The sequence below is a fragment of the Anabas testudineus genome, chromosome 16 (genome assembly GCF_900324465.2).
Source record: "Anabas testudineus chromosome 16, fAnaTes1.2, whole genome shotgun sequence".
Classification (NCBI taxonomy): Eukaryota; Metazoa; Chordata; class Actinopteri; order Anabantiformes; family Anabantidae; genus Anabas; species Anabas testudineus.
This window is the reverse complement of record NC_046625.1, coordinates 20,951,032-20,976,259: the sequence shown is the minus strand read 5'-3', so window position 1 is coordinate 20,976,259 and position 25,228 is coordinate 20,951,032. Positions and strand designations below refer to the sequence as shown.

The 25,228-nt window shown below is 39.8% G+C and overlaps 1 protein-coding gene across 1 annotated transcript in view; it reads right to left on the bottom strand.

Annotated features, from left to right (window-relative positions):
• LOC113170474 (vacuolar protein sorting-associated protein 13B) overlaps positions 1-25,228 on the bottom strand; it is a 278,722-nt gene that overhangs the window by 139,128 nt on the left and 114,366 nt on the right. Inside the window, 4 exon segments of the mRNA XM_026372581.1 lie at positions 2,285-2,491; positions 2,493-2,503; positions 3,660-3,894; positions 16,199-16,332. Coding sequence (XP_026228366.1) covers positions 2,285-2,491; positions 2,493-2,503; positions 3,660-3,894; positions 16,199-16,332 — 587 coding nt within the window.

Sequence of the window (25,228 nt, the reverse complement as noted above, 5' to 3'; positions counted from 1 at the left end):
TACAGATGCCCCATTACATGAGTTGAACATTTGAAGTGAGTAGAGCATTTGAAGAGCTAGGTTCTCCAAGACCTGTCAACTGCAGATCACGAGGCCTGCTAGGCTGCAATAGTACAAACTGGAGACTGAACAAAGGCTTCCACGGTCATTCATGAATACACACAGATGGAAGATGAGAGACCAGTTCATGTGCACGGACGTAATATTATTGAGTATTTGTTAATTCTGGGTGTATGTGTGAAGACGCGCGCGCGTGTGTGTGTCTTCACTGTAGAGTGTGTTTTAAAGATCAAAGAAAACTGTAGCAGTGTGTGTGCTGGCTGATTTCACACTGATCTGATAAGGTCAAATTGCTGCTACTAACCCCATCCATCTGATACCCCCATCAATCTTTCACACTGACACACAAACTAAGGCACATTAGTTGGATACAAGAGTAGCTATGTAACTTTTTTTACCACTATTCCTTTAAATGTTAGTTTTCGTACGAAATTACGATGGACAGTTGCTGCCATACATGAAATAATTTTCTACAAATGACTTGTGTGGTGTGTGTGTGTTCTAAAATGTGACAGTTCTCCTTGGGTGTTCCACATTAAAATTACATGAACATGTGTTGGAAAGAAACAAAGCTGATGATCCCATGTTTGCCCCTACATTTTCAGGAATATGGTGCACATGTGGATGCAAACAAATGTGCCTGCACGCCCTAGTCTCTATTTTTGCTCACTCTATTTTCCCTCTTATCCCAGATTTTACTCTTAATGCATTCCTCACCCTTTCAAAGACACTTACCTCACTTCCTTTTTTAGCAGCATTTCCACCCGTGGATTTTCTCAGACTTCAAAATCCATTCAAAAACATGCACATTCATATGCACAGTCACTTCAAAATAATTCAAATAAGCAAGCTTTACCAAAATGCAATACAATAAAATTTGTGCTGCTACCTGTAAAATATAAAAATATTAAAGGCTTCATTCCAGTTTTTACAAAGACCTTTGTTTGTTCCATGAATTAATCCATCACATATTATGGAAAAGCTGATTTATATCACAAAAATGCAAACCAGAAGGAGGTAAAGCAGCCAAACTCTTTGGCCAAACTCGTTTTATTTATTACTTTAAGCCTATTAATGTTCTAAAGTTTGTGTGATAATAATTTATTGATATTCTAAGTAACAAGAATTATTGTGCAGCAACTGTGCAGTGCTCTGACATGCCCATATACATTCCCACAAATGGGAATGCTAATTAGCAAGAGGGCTAAGTAGTGTGAGGTCTCTTTTGTTCTGGAGAGGGTGGGGTTGTGCTGGCAGCAGTTCTTAAAAAGCTGCAGCTCGACTTAAAATGGCACTAGCTTATAACCCCCCTCAAGTCAGAAATTTACACAGGAGGAAAAAAAAGAGGAGTTGAACAGATGTAAAGACAGAGCAGAGAGAAGAGAAGAGAAGAGAAGAGAAGAGAAGAGAAGAGAAGAGAAGAGAAGAGAAGAGAAGAGAAGAGAAGAGAAGAGCTAAAACTATTACAATTACAAAGCCTTCCCAGCGTTGCCAGACACAGGCACTCCATTTGAAAGGGAAAAAACAAAAGAAGAAAGAAACCTTCCCTCAAACGACCAGCTCTCCTCATCGTTGGGAAAGTTTTCACCACTAACAGATTAAGACCTTTCATTTGTTTCTGGTACCAATTCTCCTCAATCTCGCCATGGCTCATCACTGTGGTCGGACACATTTAACAGTGTGACCACTCAAAAGGTCGTCCCAATTAAGTGTTTACAGAGAAACCTAATTCAATACAGCTAATTCAATTGAGAAAAAACAAAACATGTGTAATGGTACATGTAGATGTGATTATAGTGCTGTAACAGTGCACTGAAAAACCACACTGAGCTCAACCGGGGAGACAAACATGTTCCTTTTCCAATCTGTCTGTATTCATTATGCTCTTACCAAAACAAAATAACACAATGTAAAACAATGATGATAAGTCTTGCAATTTACCGCTCTCTCCTTCACTCAGACCTCAAAATGTTTGACCAAAACAAACAAGCCAACACTCTCTTGTTTACACTTCCATTTTCATCAAAAAATTATACAAGGTAAGCGGATGAGGCAGTTTGATTATTGAAGTCAATCTATATCAGAAAATAATGGCAGACAGGCAGGATCTTCCTGCCAGGGTCCATGTGTTTATATTTAGGACAAGTTTACAAAGGGATGATTTGTATAAATATACATGTGATTCTAATGACTACTTTGTGAGACTCAGCATTGTCTGACTGACCTGAGGGTTGGAGCACTTAACGTGGACAGGCTGCAGATCAACATGGAGGCAGACTACAAACGAGTGCCTTCCTTCAGTACCGCTCTGAAGCTTATGGGATGTGACGGCCAGTGTTGAAGTACAGCCCATAGGTTCCAACAGGCTCAGGCTTTGCTGCTGGCCCAGCAGTGTGTACACACTGAACTGACTCAGGCTTATTGTCCACGGGGAAGGCATCACCTTGTGGTAGACACAAGACAAGGAAAAATAAATATATGTGAAAAAGATAATCAGGATGAACACTGAAATTGAGGGGAACATGGAGGGTGAGAGAGAGAGATGTGGTTTTAAAAAAAAGCTCATGATTCAAGTTAAGCAGTTGTAATGAATTCCTCTGATATTTAAAATCAAAGTTAATTACTGTACATGGGCCAGGAATGCTTCAAGAAAACCATTAAATACTGTCTGATAAATAACTTTATACACAATTAGGAGGATGTGGATTGTTCTATTCTAAAACTGGGGGTCTGAAACACACTGTAATAACTTGAATGTGTTAATTTGCTGGCCCTGGTAGACCCTTCTCACAGAGAAGGGGAACTTGTTCTCTAGCACGGGGCCATGAAGAGCACATTTCCCATGCACCATGGGTAGGACACTTTGATCCAGAGCATTGAAAATGAGAGATGAAGAGCTTTTCAAAGAGTAGGAATGAGTTACTAAAAGCACTGGGTTGTTAATTTTAACGGCAACATTGACAAGGCTGCTGATGTCACTGTTTTTGCTGTCGTTTTTCTTTCTCCTCTGTTTTTTGAGGTCTCTATGCCCAATACTGATGTAATTGAAGAGTTGAGAGAAAAAAAGGAGGGTGGCCCCTTCTTTCTTCTTGTAAAGAGAAAACACTACTCAACCGCCTGTATGTTGCTTATGTCAACTCCACCAGGTGTGCACACCACATGTGCAAAGTCTATTTCTCAAAGTCGCTCTACTTAAGTTTGTTTGTCTTTTGTCATGGTAAATGAGTGGTAGTGGGTCAAAGGTTTGCTCAGTGTTGAAAAGGGCATAATGATGATAAATTCACATTATGTAGCCTATTACTATTATGAAACCATTCATTTCAATTATTAATAAAAGCAAATTAATTTGTAATAAAACTTAAGTAGATTTTCCTCAAACACTGAGATTTACTTTCCAAAACTCCCACTTTTAACCCATGAACCTATCACCATCATTGTTTTCCAAAGTCTAACATTATGTTTTTTCATTCAAACTTTCAAATCACTCTTTCTGACACCAGGTCAATTGGAGTCACTCTGGCTGGGTGTGTGTTCTCTTCCAAGTGTTTTAATCATTCCAAATTAAGATTTCAGTAGATAGCAATAGTGTGAAAACTTACCTTCCTCCAAGATGGGCCTGGAGACCACAAATGGGAGCTCCTGGATTGGTTCCATGTATTTATGCCCAGCGCTGAGGACACTGATCTGGGGCAGGCAGACTACCAAAGTCCCAGGCATGGAGGCCTGATTGTGGTACCAGCTACGGACCGTTCCAGGGATGTCACCACATATAATGGTGCTTGGGGAAGGGAGGCTGTCATTAGGCAGGAAAACGCAACATGACTGCACTTCCAACTAGAGAAGAGACAGAAAAATGAAAGACACATAAAAATCATGTCAATTAACTCAGTGCCCACCCTTAAACATAAGATAACTTGGAGAGTAATGGAAAGGACTTAAGACTGGGTGTTACTAAAAAAAACAGTAAATGTGGTTGTAATAAACTTTATGCACTATTATTTTACCATCTAATTTCATATTTAGGAAACTTAACATTTTGTACAACTTTAGGTTGTTTTGAAAATGACTTGAAGAATTTCTGGATTCTTTTAAAAGGGATTAGGACCCATTCCCAAGTCAAAGTCAAATAAATAAATATATATAATAAATATAAAACATATTTTTATTTACTGAAAAAGGAAAATTTACAAGTAGTTATGTCAGAAACCAGTACCTGGTAATCAGTAAGTGTACGAGCAGTGATAAACCTGTCAAAGCCTTAAAGTTTCTTTGTCTTTTTCCATTACACTGGAGCTCCAGTGTTTTAAAAGACAAGTTAACAGAAGAGTGAGGAGCTGAGAGTCCAGGGGGCAGACTGCATTTCTGCGTTTACACATGTGCAGTATGGGCAATAACAACACATACTGAGACAAATGCTGTGAAAGAGAGATAAGGGCTGGCGAGAAGGAGAGAAAGAGGTAGAGATTTATCGACACAATCATGTCGCACTCTTTCTTCTTTTGATTACTTTGAAATGTGAACACTTTTTTACGCTGAAACATTGGGCTCTGGATTTTTAAAGAGTCAGCACACAGAAAGAAACTCCAATGAGGCAGCGTGGTCTGCTGCAGATCTTTGCAGGACTAAGCCGTAAAGCAGGCAGACAAATGAAACTGCTGGGTCTAACACTGACTGTGTCAGCACATTTAGCTTACTGCCTCAGGCCAATGTGCTCCTGTTGGACACCTTATTTCTTTTTTTAACATTACTTTTTCTTCTGCTTAAGTTATTTTTAAGCAGATACTGACACTGATAATTAGTGGGTGTCAGTATGTAGAACAAAAGGACAGAAAGGAAAACTCAGGAGCAACAGCTGTCAGTCATTTAATAATTTATTGTAGGGTTTCATCGATCTATACTGTAATATTTATTTAGGGATTAAATCAAGACACACAAAGGTACCCAGCCAACCCATGGATTCAAACCGCGTTCTTCTTGCTGTGAGGCAACAGTGCTAACCACTAAACCACCATGTTGCCAGGTACATGAAATTATCATTTATATGAAGTAATATTGTAAATATAATTGTATATATAGCCAAACTTTAATGTAGGTCAAATTAATGGATACAGATACCTGCTATATATATATATATATGTGTATGTGTGTATATATATATATATATATATATATATATATATATATATATATATATATATATATATATATATATATATATATATATATATATATATATATTAAAAAAGTATAACCCTGTCACCATCAGAGATAACAATCCATACTAACATCAGCCCTAACAAATACACAGGGTAGTGTTACACTTAGATATTCTCTACTTTAAATGGGTCGTTTCAGAACACACATATCCTAGCACACACCAACTGTAAAAAAAACCAACTACAATTACCGAAATTATTTTAGTTCCCATGCACGGTCTGATGGTTGACTAAATCTGTCGTCACATGTCAAACTTAGGAAGTCAAACTTTAATACATAATCATAGGAAAATATTGAACACTCAAATAAATGCTCTCTGATGAAAGTTCACCCTAAAGGAAAGTGGTGTGTTTTTGAACAGACACAGATGTTAAGATTATTTATTTTATATTTTAAATATTTCATTTTAGAACTTTTTCATTCTTTGAACCTGTTTATAAGCATTTGTGGGATCTTCTTTAGCAAAATCAAATATGAAGATTTGAAGAGTTCATTGTATGAACATTATTACCCATTGTTTAGGTAAATTTTTACCAAAGGACAAAGGATCTTATGCAAATTTAGAAAAGCTGGTGCCAAAAGAGGTTGAATTCAGTGAGTATGTATGGTAAAACCCTTAATAGCCTTAAATGGTGTTTACTTGGGACTTTTAATGCATTGCTGTTGTTCCCCATGGTAACACAAAACCAAATATGACGTCAAGTGCATGGTAGCTATAGACTTGCCACATCACACAATGAACTACCAGATAACAATAGAGCAAAAAGTTGATCAAATGGCATTCACAGGGTACAGCAACCACTGTTTGTAGATGTTTACACTGTGGCACAAAGGCTCCAAATGCTTCAAAGGGCCTAAGTATGTAATGGAAAATAAAATGGGATGTCAGACCTAAATCTGGGTGTTACAAAACTAATGTTTGGTAGGATATTTTTCTTCTTTTCTCTCCTTTTAGTGACAGCGAGTAAAAGCCACAAACATGCTGTAATTCACATGTCAAAGATGCAAGTCCATTCGAGGGTGAAGGCAGTGAGTAAACCAACATTTGCTTTTCTCTTGAGTGAGGGAGTTTAGGTCAGAAGGGTAGATAAGAACAACAGTGAATTGGATATACCACACACTGGGGAACCAGAGGCTGTAGCCCGTTGATGAAAATCTGACTCCAAATCACACACTTGCTAGAATGGGGATGACGGCACAGAAGGACAAGGAAAATAATGCGATACCAAACAGATGAATAACTGTATTGGTCATCAAATATCTTGCCAGGTTCTGGATTGAATCATTCTAAAGTCTGAGACCAGAGAGTCCATGAACAAACTACCATTTTTGTAACACATACCATATATGCTATTTCCAAGACCAAAATATACATTTTGATTCAAAATTGTATTAACAGAAAATGTTAGTAACATTTAGAACAATAATGTATATTCTAAATTTGGACAAACAAAAATGGACAAACAACCACATAAACCAAAAAATAGAACTGCTTTGAAAGATTTAATGAAAAAGGTGTCTAGAATTAACTTCCTCTGCTACATCCAAAATGCATGTCATATAATACTCTGAACATGTGAGGGCAATGAAAAGCTGTGCCTCCATGAAAACCGCATGTTCACTTCAGGACAGTATGTGAAATGTAACCAAACTACCAGAAAGCAATACCAACTGTGGGTAGGCCACCCTTCTAAGTGCATAAACCTATAACACTTTTAAGAAGCCACACAAAAACTGGCTGGCAATTCTCCAACTTTTGTACTAGACTAATGCTAATAACCGGTCCCCTAGTCAACCTCCAACAATCACCCTCTGTGGTCTCACATTTGAGGGCGCACACACACAGAAACACACATCCAGAGGGAGACAGACATAAAGTATCCAAACAAGGAGGAAAATGGTAACGAAAGGCAAGAGAGGGGAGAACTAGAACTACTGAACAGCGCTGACAGATCCAAAATGAAAAATAGCCTAAGGTCAGAATGTCCTATATGTATCACTGCCCTGACAAGTGCCAAAACTGACAGCATTGCTTGTACCTAACCACCTTTAAATCCTCTGACCTACTCCATGCCTCTATCACTTTTGTTTCTCACTCTTCGTAAAGGCATTCCGCCCAGAATAAGGAGGACAGGAAACAGAAGATGAGATGGTGTGCAAAGCAAACAGAATCCTAAATTAATGCTTATATAATGCACGCACACAAAGAAATGTTCCCTTTGCTCATATTTGAAAGTGGAAAGTGAGCGTATATTTGTGTGAGTCATGTCACAACCTCAGGTGTAAAAGTTCAGCTGAGGTTGTGCAGGATCATGTTTGGTATTCCACACAATTATGTTTAACAGCCTTGTTACAGGCCAATAAACACAGCACTAAAAGCGGTTAGCCTGTGTGACAATGTCCTACTGCAACGCTGATGGGCTAGGTTCATGTACTGTATATTTGTATGTATATGTGAGAGAAAGCATGCACACCGTCCAGTGGCAGGACAGAACAGGAAATTGACCGGCACGCCAGACAAACCCAAAACTCAGTTTGTTCCGTCACATGCTTGGGAGGCAAAGGGCCACATTTGCAGCATGTTACTGGACTCACAAGCACCTCACACAGCTCAGCAAGTTAAATTATATTTTTTGTCCATAATAGGATAGTGGAAATTTATTTTCTGTTAGGGTAGACCCATGGAAAGGCAGCTTTTCCAAGCACAGCAAAAGGAAAATTCAGAGATGATTTTAAAAATAGAAATGGGCACAAATGATATCTTAAAGCCAAAAACTATAATTGCAGTGTGGAACAACTGTTACACAACTTTAACCTCTGTGGGGTTTGGGGTAATGTGGAATACAATTGCTTCAAAAGATGACAGACAGCATCTGGAAATGAATCGAGCACAATAATTAATTACACCATAGGCTTATGAAGCATTTTGTGTATACATGTGTCACCTAAGCTTCGTCACCTAAGTGTTTCATTAGGAGAACTCTATCTATAGCTGAAGCACATTAGGAGATGGGCTCAGGATTATAACAACTGCCACAACAACTGGATTCAAGATGAAGCCCATTGGTTGTTAAAAGTTTAGTATGGCATATGTGTCCTTGTAGGTGTTATTGAAGATTCAGTAGGAAAAAGAGGAGTCAAAGCATCATGATTCTTTATTTCTTTGGTCCAGTGACATAATATCCTGTCAAAGTGAAACTAAATCTTTTCAAATAACAAATGGATTTAACCGTCACAAGACTGCTCACTGCCTGTAATGACAGATTGATACAGGAAAAAAATGATGAACAGTGTGTGTGTGTGTGTGTGTGTGTGTGTGTGTGTGTGTGTGTGTGTGTGTGTGTTCAGGGAGTATGGTGTATCACTCACTTTCAATTTCTACCAGGAAATCTCTGTGAAGAAAAAAAAAAAAAAGAAAAAAAAAAAAAACTGAAGCCAATCAATTATTAGGCTGCACGTGTCCGGCTTTAACTGTGAAAACATGCTCAAATTACATACTTACAAGGCACATTCAAGCACACATACTGTATATACTGTACAGCACGCCCAGTGTGGGTGCTTGCATGTTCACAGGCTTGTGAACAGTAACTATAAAAATCACAATCCCACTCCCCTTTCAACTCCAGTTATCAATTATTTTAAAATAATAATATAATTAATAATAATAATAATAATATGGCCTCAAGCCAAAACACCTGCATTAACATTTTCCTTATTAATTTTTATCAAACAAATGCTAGTCTGAGAGAGCCCCGGTCTTATTTTACCATCATTGCTAATACTTGGCACTGTGATTATCACTTTGTCTGAAGGATGGCACTTGCAGCAGTAAAAACTTGGTTACATAATTCTGCTAAAGTTATGAAGTTATATCCTTCTGTACTACAGCCGAGTGTAGGGTTAGTACAGTGTAACAAACTAGCTGCTGCATCATTTTCCGAAAGGTCCTATGCTTGCCCAGATGGTGAAATCACCACAAAAGCTGCTCAAAAAAGACTCCCCCTTCAGGAAGATCTAGTCAGAGTAGCAAAGATACTGCTGTTTGGCACCAAATCAGAGACAAAGCAACAACTGAGCATGTTGTTTGTACTTATAAAGATAATTCCTACTCACTTTCATCAGTACATCTCTGGTATGTAGAGAATATGTGTGTTATCAGATGACAAAGAGAAACTGGCAGTACACAGCCATCAGGGGACACAGACTAGCTGTATACTGTAATTAATATACTGCAGGGATCAGTATATCATGTAGCATAACAGGCCGGTGCTCTTTAGTTGTATAAGTCTCAGTATGCACACTGTCAAACACAGGATTCAGGGGAAAGCTTGTGGCCTCCAAGAGCTGAGCATGCCAGTGGTTTTTGAATGACGGCCTGTTATTTAGTAGGTGACCATTGCTTATCCTGAGATTTAGGCCTTGATCCCTTCTTCTTAGGCCTCTAAATGAACTGAGATCTTCTTACACTTTGATCTACAATCAGGCTTTAATTCAATCTGGATTCTGCATCAGAAAGACAGCATATGCTGTCAGAAGTAAATAAATAGTTCAGAATAGAAAAAGAGAACAACAAAGCTAGAAACATTAAAAAGCTTGAAATACATCCATTTGGAGGGTACCTAATGGTAAGATGCCTAAAGACATTTTTTCTTTGTCTATTTCTTCCTTCTCATTCCTGTCTGGCATCACATCACAGATTTCTAAATATGGGATTGTTCTTTTGTGGCAACTTCTGCTCAGTTTTACTGCTGATCACTTCCCTCCACCATCAGATAGTGTTCAAAATCCAGCCACATGTTTGGACCCTGTCTGAAATCCTGTTTCTGTCTCAGTACCCCTGAAAAGGCAGCCCTTACTTCCTGCTCTTCTGAGCAGCAGTGGGAGTGGATGATCTGTCATTTTGTCTTCATAATGACAAAGATGGAGGGCAGCCTGCCTGCACTGATGAACAACTTCAGCTGAGAGTACAATATTCTTAAATAGAAATTCAGTACAGTACAAGTAGAGTTTTAGTTTTCATTCATAAACAACACAATATTGGTGCAGTGGATAACGTTTTATCCCAACTATAAAAAGTAAGTCATTATATAGTTGGGATGGTGTGCTTCACATTGTACATTGTGAGTGTGGGCCCAAGCTTTAAGAAGCAAAAATGACAGAACCTCTCCTAACTGAGTCTATAAACTTAACAACCTGGGTCTACATATTATCATTATTAAACATTTTCAGCAGCACAGCTGTCTTGCTACATAATTCTGACAGCACTGACTACAATTTCTGACACAGTCATCTAACTTGGACGGAGGCCGTGAAATACATGTCTGACATTTGTCCTGTGGCGCTGTGGTCAGATCCGCTGTTAGGCTTATTGTTTTCATATCTCTGCAGGAAAGAGAAACTTGGGAGGCCCCAGCTCTACACAGACCTCAGCACAGCATAAACCCAGGCCAAGATCACCTCGCTGTGAAGAGGCCCCGCAACATTTGAAATGTGCACACACACTTGCACATTCAAGCACGTATGTACTGACACATTTTTCTCTCATTGTCTCTACACACAGTATGCACCATGACACACAGGAAATCACCCAGAGATAGAGGGGAGGAAATTAGAAACACCCTCACAGCATCCCCAGTGAAAACATTTGCAACTCTGGAGCTAAAAAATCTCAGTGGAGAGATCGGCAGCAAACGGAAAGCACATCCCTTTGTTTTTAAGAACCTGATACCTCTCCAAATGTAATCTTCCTGTGCCTGCATCAGGCAGGACACTGTGTTTCCTAAGTGGCCGGTCAAATGAACAGAAGGTCCAAAGAGCAGCCCCCCCTTCCACTCTCACTGGATACCCCACCCACTGTTAACCTCCTGCTCCCCCTTCTTCTGCATATGCCTCTGTGTTTTTAGCTCGGTCCAAAAGCACATTTGGAATAGTGGGTGTAATAGTGTAAATAGTGTCTCCATGTAAATTAACGTGATTAATGAGTGTATCTGAAGATGACACCATGCAGATGTGTGTTGTGATGCATGAATGTACACAACTTAAGTTTTTACTGCAATGGCAGAAAGCAGCTTTCCTCCCTGATGTCTATGAGAAAGGCATCTAAGCGTGATGCCTCCTGACAACAGATAGGCTAGGTCTCACCCACATGCCACCACAAGCAATAAGCTTGTGGCCTGGCACAGCAAAACAGCCAGGCAGCCAGCCATCCCTGTGGCCCTGCATTCCTCTCTTATAACAGTGCTTACAGAAGCTGACAAGCACTGGAGGTCTCCCTGGCCGAGGTGGAAATCTGCAAAAATAAACGCTTTAGGTGACATGAAGGCTTTGTTTGTTTCTGCTGGCCCAGCTGTTTGTGTTAGTGTGCTGGGTTAATTGCGACTTTGATCACTGCGTTTATTGATCCAACAGTGGCCTTAGGAGTGAGGCTGGCCTGGTCTGCCTTGCCTGTTTGCACACCCAATCTCAAACATTCCACCCCAGCATGGCGAGCCACTACAGATGGAGTGTAACGGGCAGCCAGGCCATAGTTGAGGATGCACTTGAAGAGGGTGGTCGTGATAGGAGTGAGAGACTGTGGCACTTAGTTTAGGGAAAAAAGGTGGAAAGGCTAAGGTTTAGGATATAGGTAATTCAAGATTGATGATATAGCTCACTTAACAATATCCTTGACATACAAAGGCAGCTGGACTGACTGAAATATGAAATAGAGGGATGAAATAGGCTTGGCCTGGTTTATCTTCAATAGTAGGAGTAGAAGTGGCCGTATTATGTTATGCAGTATGTGTTACTAGGCCAAGTTGGATCAGATGGTGATGGACTACAGATGAAAACGGCTTTTACTGGCTAACTCTGGCAAATTTTCACCACTACTGATTTATATGGTGTGACCCAATCAAGTAGGCCAAACTGGATTGTTCTGAACCTCAGCTGATCCGATTTGACCTGTGTTTGGCTTCCCTCCTTTGTCCCGAGACACAGGGTGGATGCTTGCCCCAACAATTTATTCAGGAATCACCTCCAAACGTGCTTTCCAAAACATATTCAGGGTAAAAACAGCACATAATTTTTCCCTAACAAAATTTTTAAAACATCTTAATCTTGAAATTGTAGCTGCCGTTACAATGTTGTACAATGCGGCAGTGTGTCGGTTTTTATCCTAATGAAAATCAGTTCCAGGTCTCTAGGCCTCTAAGGTTTGAGAGGTTACAGACACAAGAGAATCCTGGTAAGCGCTTTTCCAGTACAGTCCGGTGAAAGGGGTCAAATATGTGTTTGCGTCTATAATGACTGTGAGGTCATCAGTGTATTGACACAGCAGCAGATGATGGAACAGGATACCGGCCACACACAAATGAATGCACCCATCAATATGTGTATGCATGTGGGTGAATGTGTAATCAGGAGAGAATGTACACGCTTTCTCGCTCACTTTCTCTCTCTAACAGTATTCCCTGAGTATCTCTATCAATTCCTTCTTCTGTCCTTCATTCCACTTTGCTCTCCATCTCCCTCTCTTTGTGGAGACTCAATGACAGGAGAGACACACTCACAGTAACCCCCTCTCTCTGTATGTACTACAGCCAATCGGTACTTTACACTCAATGGGACATCCAGAAAGTTTTCTCTTTCCGGAGGTCTGTAATACCACAGCTGGTCATTTTCTACTGTGCCATTGACACAATGTCAGAAAATATATATTATAACAGTTTCAGGCTGATTGAGCATGCAACAAAGTATGCTATCAGCGTGCACACTTAATATTATACATGATAGCTAAAAGGTGCAATATGTTTTTTAAATATAGTAAAATGTATTCATGTCAGTCAATCTGCACGTCCTGATTAAAATGTCTTTAACCAAATATATTTTGAGTGATTTGAGTGCCAATCTTTAGCTTTGATTTAAAACAGAATTAGGGAAATGAAAACAGCGTTTTTCTCTCTCCATTGTTCTCTTAACCCCTCAGGGTTGTCAAGTTTAAAAAATTGACACTTTTTTACCATAACCCTCAAAAGAATATTGTTTTAAGGGGCACAAAATAAATGTGGTGATTAAAAATAATGTAGAAGTGATGGGATGTGACAGACAGGGAAGATGAGGTGTTGAATGGAGGGATGATAATACGAAGGGAGGAGGGAAGAGGATGAAGTAATGTGCCTGCACAAGGCGCTCCAGTAGGGGGTCAGATTCTGTTCATGGAAATAATCTGGCCAGCTCTACTTGAGCCACACCAAAGATACAGTACACATGATCCTTCTTCTGTCTCTCTGTCTCACTTTCCTTGTGTTTTCAAACTCATCTTCTGCCCATTTTCTATTCTTCATCGCTTCCTAACCTCCCTCTCCACTCCATCACTTTATCTTTTCTCCCCCACTGCTTTTTCTCCTCTTTTTCTCTCTCAAAAACATCCTACTCATTAATGCATGGCAGCTGCAGGGAGCAGTGTTACTTCACTTTTTCCATGGCAACGGTCTTTCTGTTTCAGCAGATCCCATTTCAGTTTTGGTAGCAACGTGCTCCTTTTCCAGCACTGAACACATACATGTGTTAAATAGAAGGAATTATTGCAAAATTCCTGAAATCCTGATCACTTGCAGTTATTATCAGGGCCCCGAGAGAACATGGGTGTCCTCAAGGTGAAAGGAAGATGGAGGGATGAAAAGGGGTAAGGGTGAGTAGCTGGGCTAGGCAGGAAATAAGCAAGGGGGAGAAATGCAGAAAACAGGAAAAGACATAAGAGTGAAGAACACACAAGGCAGAGTGAGGAAAAACTAAATAATAAGATGGCGTACAATAAAGACCTGACAGTGAGGGTCAGACGTCCATGGTTGAGGCAAAGTAGCCATTTTAAGATGTGCCAGTCCACTCTGGCCAGGGTGACAATTTCCGCACTGCCTTTCTGTCCTAATGTGAAGTGACTACTGAAATAACACCACCCACATATTATAACCTTGGATGAGCAAGTAACTTAACTGTTTCTTCAAAACTCACACTGCCTCAAAAACACACACTACACAGTGTCCATCACACTCAAGGGCCACAATTCGGATATTGTGCCTTTCTAATCTCACCATGCCTCTTACGTAATGTAACAAACAGTTTTTTGTTATATGTAAGAATATTTCTCTTTTTCTCTCAGAGCATTGTTCCAATAACCAAAGTTGTTTAAGAAAGTTGGAACCCTATTAACATTTACATTTATTTGTCCAAGCAATCATACAAATATTATTTGTAGATTATTTGTAAACCTAACCATTAGTCTTTGGGTCAATCTATAGTGCCTGTTTTCAAAAGTAGCTGCTCATCTTTCTTTACTATGGAAACTTTCTTGAGGATACAGCAGGATAAAAATTGCCTATCACACCTATTGAGGTAACACAGGGGTCTTACAAGAGATACATATCAAATTAGCGTACTACATTTATAGATCAATTTCACTTCTTTTTCCACTTACTCATAGATTCAGATAATGTCCTAGCCATGTATGACAGGACATCACCATCACTGAAAAGACAGTGTGATTTTAGAGCAGACTGCTGCAAACAGAAACTGTCTGCTTTTTCCAGCTCCTGTTCTGGTTTCAGACTTTTGAGCAGGATATGTGTCTAGGACATTACATAAGCTATATTCAAGTATAGAGTCACACTGTAATGAAATTCACAGTGCAGTAGGACAGAATTACTTACACAGATTGTTTAAGGTTACGCTTTTTCTCTAGGTAAGTTAAGGGATGATGCAGAAAAGTGGTGATTCAAAGATATGATAACATGGGAAAATAAATCATGTTTTATTTTCAGTAGTCTGACAAAAAAAAAAAGCTCTACCATTTCCATTTTCTTACCTGCTTATATTAAAATGAGTTTGAATCTGGGCCAGACCTCTATATCTTTGCCTGTGTTGTATATCTGTAGAAAAGACTTAATGTCAAAGCGACAAAACATCATCACTGCACGACCAAGAGATTTTTTTTTTTAAACAATTTGCACAATCACCAGCTATTTCATGTCCCTGTTCTGTTTAAACAGTCTTAAGTGGTCTCAGCAGCCATAGAATAATAAATACTTGTGTAACTTTCTTTCCCCCCGATCTCAATCCCGCCACCTTCTTTCTATCCCTCTTACTCCTCTCTCTTCTGTAAAAGACGGAAAGAAAGCCCTGCATGCCAAATTGGGCACATGTGCAGCAGAAGTGTGAGCCATTAGGTATTCTGTTTACACCACACTAAAATAAATGGAGTGGTTTAAGTTTGGGGATATCCAAGGCCTGGGGTACCAGCTGTTGGGTCGTTCCGTTTGGTTCGCTTCCACTCCCATGTCAACAGGACAGAGTGTTTCCTAATTACTGCTGCAGTATGTGGTGTGGTCCCAGCTCCCCAGCCGAAGGGGACAGAGGAAAGTGGAGGCAATGACGGGCTCAGCAAACTATTAGAGGGTTGAGTTAACTTTTGTGGAAGTACTGTAAACAGTTGACATGGAACCTGGGCTCTGGAGAATTATTTCAATTCATATGTGTAATGCTCTCCTTTGTGTTTGAGTGACATCAGTTTGTGTGGTCCTAGCAATGGGAATTAAGATGAATGAGGAAAGGTTGTTGGGATTGGGCATCATTGGTTATTGTCTATATGCACCTTATTATCCATGTTCCAATTTAAGAATGGTTTGACCATTAACTTGCACTTTGAATTTCCTTAGAGTTAAAACCGGATGGGAGGAGGCTTTAGGACTAGTGTTTGGAAATGTAAATCTTCTCAAGAAATGTAAAATCAAAATCCATAAATAGTATAATGGAGCTCATTTAAAAAGAATAAAAGCTTGTCAAAAGATTGTCACTTAATATCATACTTTCCCCAGTAGAGGAAATGGTTATGTTATACATCTGCTCCTACACAAAGTAAACAACATCAGAGATCATAGTCTGGTACCTGAAGAGTAAGGCGTTTTACAGCATCCCAGACTTGGGCAATAAGCTCTTTCATTCTTTCATCTGAGGTTGTCCATGACTCTGCGGGTGCTGTGTCTAACATCACCTTCATAGGGACGGACAGGGGACGCGATTCTGAAAGAAACAAAAATCATTAAGTCAAAAGACATTGGATTTGCACATTGTTTTAAAACACTGTTTCCTAGACAAATCAGTCATACTCACGCTGTACATCATTTTTCAGTACTGAGTGTATGCAGTAGATTTGTTTAAACTTGTGGTCTTGTGCTGAAAAACCTTTTTACCGCAAAAGTAAAGTATTAAATAAAATGAATATATAGTACATGAGGAAATGTGTGCTACATCCATCCTTTATTTAGCTCCCTTCATAATTCACTGTTATTTTCATTTGCTGTACAGTATCGTGTTATATGATGCTTGAGGTGATGTAATGTTGGCATGCAGGTTTCTTGTCTCCTACGGTGGGAGAGGGAACTGTGAGAAATGTGAATGCACACATGCACATGCATACACACGCAGACACACACACACACACACGCGCACACGCACACGCACACGCACACACGTGCACACACACACACCATGACACGTCTTAGGCTGAGGTCCAGACGAAGGCCGACTGTCAGTGTTGACATTCATGGCAACAGCCAAGCACACAAATCACAAAGCAACAACTAAGGCTGACATAGGGGGTATTAGCCTTTGCACTGACTGTAAGAACATGAAGGTTGAACACACTTTTAGTGTTCAAAGGACTGTTCCAGAGAGAGAAGCGGACAGAGAGAGAAAGAAAAAACTGAGTTTAACAGCAAGGCACAGAAGCAGAAACAGAGGGACAGAGACAGAGGTATATAGACAGAACACACATTCTACCAGATTAGCCTGAGGTCTGTGGATGTTAAAGCCATCAGGGTGTCAGAGGTGAGGGAAGGGGCTCTCTCCGAAGACGCATTAAGACATATTCCATGATTTAAAAGTCTGCCTTGCTCAGCAGCTCTATCCCACAGTTGTCATGAAACAGCGGTGATGTCACAGCACCACCATGCCTCCTCAGACGACACACTCCCAAATATCACCTAAACAGCCAAATGGGCTGGCATGGCAACAAGAATGTATTGCTGGGCCAATGGACCATAATGGCTAGTTACCCTGGTTTATGCTCACTGTGGCAACCTGCCAAAAACGTGTGGGAGTGTGTGTGTGTGTGTGTAGCTGAGTGACTAAGGTCACAGGTGCATGAGTGTGAAATGTGTATGTGTGCCGCTGTGTGTGTTTAAGTGGAAGAAAGGAGACTGCAGGCCGAGATCATCATGTCTGGCCTCTCTTACAGTATTTTCTCACACTCGGCATCCAGGTGCCTCTGGCACTTGGGGACTATGAAATAGACTGTATTTGTCATGATGCCTACAATCAATGCTGCATCATTACGTACTATACACAGTACTGTGACTGCACTGTTGTATACTTGACAACCCATATTTTCCAGTATACCTACTCTCTCACTCTATTTTGTCAGCCATGTACCATGTAGACAACCATTTCCAGTGTTCATATACCACAGTATATAGCCACACAGTCACAGATGTCAAAAATTGACTTTGACAGCACAGATTGTGTTTCATACTGTCATTCATTGAGTAATGTACAGAGAGTGTTTCACAAACTGCTGTGATATCATTTTGTTGTCAATACTATTTTGCTGTGGAGAGCTGTGTGTGTATTAGAGCTTTTTGTCACGCTGCATTACAGAGCTGTTTGCTATTCAGCCCTGCAGGGGATCCATACAGACATAACCGAGCTTTGTGGCTGCTATGCACCGTCATGTGGCTCAGCCGTCTAGACCAGGGAGATTTTACCCCAGGGACTAAACATGTGAGTATTTAAATAAATTTTGAGCACGAGTTATCCAAAGTCTATGTGTTACTGTACTTATTTATAAAGTCTATTGGTGGTTACCTGTAAAAAAACAGTAGTGTTACTAGTGGCAGACGACATCCTCGCAAGTACAAACCTGTGTTTGAGTTTGCAAATTCTTAATTGGGTTCGGACTGTATCAAATACAAATTTTACTTAAATCCCTCATTTCTACACCTGCATTACTGTAAATATCCTGCATCATTATAAGCATACAAACATTTGATGATTTGAAAATAGAATTCTGAATGCTTTCAGTTTAAATGCACAACTACAAACACAAGTTAATGTATCTATACAATGGTCAACATATAGTATGCACACACATTGTGTGAATAATTTCATAATGCACAATACGCACGCAAGCACACAGCAGCAGTTGGGCCAAGGAAAGGTAGAAAAATGCCCATTAAATTCAACTTATAACCTTTTGACCTTCTACTGCCTGCTCACCTGAAATCAATAATTGTCTTCAAATTTGTATTCTTGTGTTCTAGAGGAACCCATCACTCTATTTAAGATTATACTTTTTGGCCAAGCCTCAAAGGTGGTACTGGGAATAGGCCGTACTGTGAAAGTCTTTCCCCAGAGAAGGTCTGTTAGGCCAATCAGAGAGTGTGCTAAAGTACACTAAAGGAAATAACAATACGAGGTCAGTCTGCATGCAGCTCTGTGCTTTGTTATAAATACCATTCCAGGACTCTGTTTGTTAATCCTGGGGTCATTATTTGGAGTGAAACTGCCATATCTTGTTATAGTGATTTGGCGCCACCCATTTCTGCAGGGAGAAGACTGAAAGAAGGAGAGAGGAAGGCAGGGACACAGAATGAGAAAGACAGAGGGAACACAAGAGGTCTAAATTCAAATGAAAGAGAAATATGACAGGAGCGCCCAAAGCTCTTAAACCTGCCCGGGCCTAACAAGTCCTGAGAGTCCTCTTAAAGTGGGGTTATTCCCCCTGCCGTGTGCCATCTCAGCCATGTCCTCATTTTCACCCCGTGGTAGGCCATTAGGCTAAGATGTCATTGGCCAAACTCTGGCCATACACCCTTCCACTCCCTTTGCCTCGTCTGTTTTGTTCTCACTCTTTCTCCCTTCTCCTTCAGCCACTCCCTCTGTTTTTCCCTCTTGTGTTCAACTGGTGTGTGGAGCTGCCAGTCCAGTGCCCTATAAACATTCTAGTGTTCTGATGCAAATTATTCACTCCATCCTATCTCCCACAGAGTCTTTGAAGCCCTCTCAGCCTGAGCATGTGTCTAGTGTTGAGAGACAACGCAGAGACACAGCCTCATTAGAACAGGTTGACTTTAAGGCGTGAAACAAATCAGTGTTGCCTCATTTCATGGACGCGGCACAGACACAGCAGAGCAACATGGCTGTAAAATGTGTGAGGGTGTGTGGTGTGGCAAGTGTAAATCGCACATCATACAAATGTGCAATTCACACTCACAGTTGAACACACGCATAGTCACTCTGATACTCCCACAGTCACAGAACATTCACATTATAACAGTGCCAGTGAACTTTCCACTGCAGTGGATTTAACAGTCTTCGCCACAACAATGGCATACAACATCCATATCTCCTTCTCTGAGTGATTGAGCAACTCAGCCATAAAAACAGCCTCAATGAGGGATCTTGGCATTTCCCCACGCCGTCTGCTATCTTTCTGGTATGTTCCCTATTACAAATCGTTTACAGTGAGTTGAAGTGTTGTATATTCTGTTACAGCTGCGTGCAGAGGCAGCAATGGGGCTTCTTAGTAAACCTGCCTGCCTATTTGTTTTGGATGCAGGTCACTGTTTATTTAAATATTTACGTAACTTCATTTGTTACGGCGTTTCTGAAGCCATCATGAAAAAGTGATGGTGTGGCCAGGCTCACTGGAATGGGTAAGGCAAAGGGGGCAAGGGGATGGCATGAAAACTTTGGATTGTATTTTTGTTTATATTTTATTATCGACATTGTATGACAGATATTTTACCGGAAAAGAAAAGAGATGGTGTAAATCAGATATTTTGTTTTCCAGAACGTGTAAATACTTGTGTCTCTGGCAAGACATGAGAAGAGGATATTAAATATTTCTCAGTGCAGTTTTCATTTTTATCACCATTATCATCAGGGTTCACAGTGATCACACACAGCATCATACCCCAATCTACACATTGTTCAGTAAAGACACCTAAAACAAAGATTGGGAAAAACACACAAGGGAAGGAGAGAAAGGACAACAGAAGAAAGTCAACGAAAGAGAAGGTTCTGACTATGACATGACGCGACACGTGAAGAATGAAAACAAATAGACACAAAGACATTTTGAAACCTCCCATGTGAAATAATCTCAACACAGATTTCTGTACTTCCTGTTCCTCAATCATCAGAAATAAACCTCCTCCAGCCTGTGCACTAATCCCACAGTTTGTCTGATGAACCACAACATCCCGACATCCCACTCTGCCACTGTCACTTAAACCTTGAAAACCATGACCATAGTCACATCCACGATGGCTAAGATCCTTATAAAAGTGATGACTACAGAAAAAGGATGCACAGATCAACTGCGTTCCTCACAGACTGTTCTGTCTGTCCTGAATGTGAGTAGGAGGTTTGTACGAGCCCATCGTAGCAGAGGCCCAAGACATTCTAACATATGTCCTGAGAGACTACAACCATTCTTCTCAGGGGGGCCTACTATCTCATTATTTCTCCCTTTCCTTGTTTTCTTTCCCAACACTAACCATCATTACCTTGATAAATTATTGACTTTACCAGAAAAATTAAACTATATAAATAACTTCACAATGAAAATATTATCCCCTTCTGAAAAGTGCACAGCAGCCAATAAAAACCTGCCTGACTTCCATCAGGCTACTTGGGCTCGGGCTATAGTTATGTATGACTGTGTAGTTCTGCCTGAAATCCTTTCATCAGTGCACTCTCTATTATATATGTGCATATGCATGCCTGCATAGTATATGTATTCGTTTCTCTCTGCTGGTTCTTTCTTCAAAATATATTAGCTTTGTCTTTCCAAAATATTTCTCTCAACCATGAAACCTGGATTAACTTTCTTGTTCCCAACAACCCCTTTTTTCACTGGCACACTACGGCTGAGATCACAGAAAAGCCATCAGTTCAGGAATGATTTAGTGAGAGAGCAGAGGACATGCACCGGATACTGTCCCCTATCACTATGGATTGACAGTATGAACAACGCAAATGCTTAAATTTCTTTCTTTATAGTCCACCAGGTAAATAGGGAAATTACATCTAATCCCATCATCTAGACCACTAGTAGACAGGCACAGTTCTCATTCCAACCTTTAAGAACCATGGCTAGAGGATAGGTTTCTCAGAAAAAGAAGTATGTTCTCAGAGAGCCAACAGCTAATTTTAGGATTGAAAAGAAAAGCCAGTGAGATCATTACTCTGGTAGATGTTAGAGAACAATGAGAAGCTCGGGACTTGAGAGGCTCTCGATCAAAAACACAGTGCTGCTGCCAACAAGAACATTCATTAGGGACAAATAAAGAAAATACTTATAGGCTAGTTTTATGTGAACCAATTTCTGGTGTAATTGTGCGGGCAGACAGAAATGGACCTTTAACTGAGGAGAAATTAATTGTTTTCAAAGTCGTCGTTCCACAGCCTTTCCTGTAAAGGATAATTACACAAAAACAACTGTTAACACTTTGGTGATGATGTTACTAAGCAACATTCAAACAAGTCCATGATGTGAATTAAATGACCAGTCATGTATTTTATTTTTTCTATATTAAGTCAAAAACCTCAGCCTCTATAGTTTATCCACCAGAGTATTTAATTGGACCATATATTTTGACCAGTAATAAAAAGCCTAATTAAATTATCAAAAATATTAGCTATCCAAAAAACAAATCAGAACCATGCACCTATGAAAAGGGAGACTATTCAAGAAACTTTTACTGCATAAAAAAAACCCAGACCAGTCTTAAAAAAATAAATAAATAAATAAATAAATACTTGTAGAGCATAACAACCAATTTAAAGAAACACAAGCCTAACACGATAAACAGGTAATCTTTGTTGCCAACCTATACACGTTACTGTAAGTGATATAAAAGACCTTATTAATATATTTAACTATGTGCAGGTTTCAAAGTCAAAGTCTCTGTCAGCCACCGGAACTGGCTTTGGTCCAATTCAGCTAATGCTGGTTCTGAAAGTCTGCGGCGTCTTGTAATATGTACTCTGTTTATTTAACATGTGCAATGACCAAAACCAGAGAGGAAGAGAGACAGAGTAAAATATTTTGTTGCCAAACAGAGCTGAGTGGATATGGACCTTGAGATTCGAGCTGGGCAGTTCCACAGCCCCAGTATGATATCACCTTGCGCTCAGTGCTTTCTGGGGAAATGATCTGCAGTGAACTGGTTCTGTGTGTCTCTGTACATTTGCCTACATATTAGCAGGCACCTTCCAAAAGCCTGCAGGAAAGTCCCCCTTGATTACTATGAAACTGTAGCTAGGCTGAATGTGGTAACAAAACAACATAACACTCTCTTTACATCATAAAAGTGCCAGGCATGTGTTCAAATGGCCAATTTTGAAGCAGGGACATCAAGCTAGTGCAATTGTTCTGAGGAGGCTTTGAACTGCTAAAAGCACTGAAAACGATTTTCTTCCAGTGGATTATGATTTATTCTGTTAATTCCCAAAGGTGATTTCTGTGGGGAAATCAATAGCTCCACTGGAAAACTATGGTAATCAATAGGCACAAAAAAAGGCTGTTCTTGCCAATTTATAATCAGGCAGAACAAAATACCACTCTATATCAGTGTTCCATATTGGGTCATTTACTCTTATAACACTATGTCAAACAACAACATGAGCTGCTAATATACTTTTATTAAATCATCACTTTAATGGATGATTAGAGTATACAGTGTATTGGGGGGCAGCTGCCAGCACAGTATGTGGTTTGGACCACAACATATTAGTGCGGCTGCATAGTGTAGTGGTAACATCGGGGGTTTGAATCCCGGGTGTGCCCTACCTCCTGTAGGGGTCCTTAGAAAAGACCTCCTTACACTTACTCTGCCTTTGCCCTGTAACTTGTACGTTACTTTGGATAAAAGTGTCTGCCAAATAACTAAATGCAAATGTAGTGTAGTGGCCTTAATGAGGCATCGGTCAAAACAATATTGTAGCATTGACACAGTAAATGAACAGCAAATTTAACAATTTCCAAAAAGGGACTAATACAGTGTTAAGCACTTGAAACCAAAAGTCATCATTTGTAAAATGATAAAGAGCTGGTATTATGGCCTTTATGATGTGTGTTTTGTTTTTATAAATATTGACGCAAACTTATTTAGATTCCTCTAAATTAAACTTTTCAAATAGCTCAGATTTCCCCCGTTTTCCAGCAGGCTGTTGCAGAAGCTATATAAATCACATTTGCACTGTTTATGGCCACCTACTCTGACTAGAGGTGTGGATTCAAAGTTTTCCACCAGCCAATGGGAATACAGATTACTGAATAATGTAAATTATTTTACACTGCAACTTTACTTCGGTAATGGCTGCCATTGGGCATGTAGTAAGCCAGTAGAGACCTACAAAACACACCTTGATCCTAAATCTAAATGTGAAGAGGAATAACTAGTGGGCTTGTGTCTAAGTTTTTTAACTTTTTAAGTAACTGCCACATTTTAAAGTAGCTGGAGTAGCTTAGCTTTAGCCCCTCTATCAACTTAATCCATCCCAAAGCTAATTTTTCTTGTTTTCCATAATGCCATATCAGAAACTCTAATAAAACCTTAAAATAACTATCCAGGATTTAAGTGTTAGGGGCTAAATATTGGAATTTGAGTGCTAATTAATAGCAGTCATGGTTCACATAAGAACTTCTTTAAATCTTCTCCTCGGGGTCAACTCAGCAGCAGCACCGGTGGTAGTTCAGTTGGCTGTGTGCCACTGTTGAACCTGAGCCAGTCTTATGTGTTTATTCCCATGAATCCCTGTGAATGGCAGTTCAAACACATGCTGACTCCAGCTGGCAAACAACCTGCACATCTCTCCTCTGTTTACCTAAATAGATGACTGAAGACTGAAAAATAAAACGTCTGCTGCAGTGATTACAAGCCCCCTTGAAGTCTCCTATGAAGATACAAGCCAACAATGAACCCGCAACCAAAAACAATCAAGATATATCTGAACATTTATTTGGAGTTGCATTAAAACAAGACTATTAGCGTTACTGAGGAAAATGCGAAATGAGAATTAGAGAAACAAAGACAAACTAATGTCTTTCTGCGTACCCACAAAAAGGGGAAAATGAGTTAGGCCATTTTAATAGATTTCTTACAACAACACATTTATTTTGATTTTGAAAAAATCCATCATAGGACTCGCCATGGCTAAATGACTTTGCAGATGAAATGTCTCCTGCTGACAAGAAAAAGCAGTAGACAGTTTTATGTTCAGCTAACAGTCAACAAAGTATAAACACCACAGGAAACATGATAAACCAATAACCAAGGCATGATCCTGGCCAGTGTTTTTTCTAAATAACAGTTAGACCAGACTGAGGTCCCTTCATTTCCCTCCTGTTTAAACACCCAGTTCCTTATTCACAGTGTGTTCCACACATGGTAAAGCAATTAATAAATCATCTTTAGAGAGCCTAATTCCAATCACAACATGTTAGATGTCAGCAGCTCTGCTCATGAGGTGACTGGAGGGGCTTTACAAGGAAAAATCCTAACGACACAATTCACATGTGTTATTCCCATGACCTTGGGCCATTTAGGAGCCCTGCTAACTATGGCTCTAAAGTGTCTCACTTTAGTTAAACTGTGTACAGTTATGGGGTTAACATATGTGAATTCTGCCTCACTAAATAGAAAATTGAAATACATTTTCAATTAAACAACTATTGCCTAAAGGAGAACTGAAAATTAGGATAGATCACTGATCTACTGCACCCTGGTCAGCCAAGACTTGGGAATATCCTTGGGAATACGAGAAATGTACGTTTCATTTATCATCCCCCAATTAATCACAGGGAAAAGTATCGGAAGAGATGAGATGGAACATTAAATATGGGAATTAC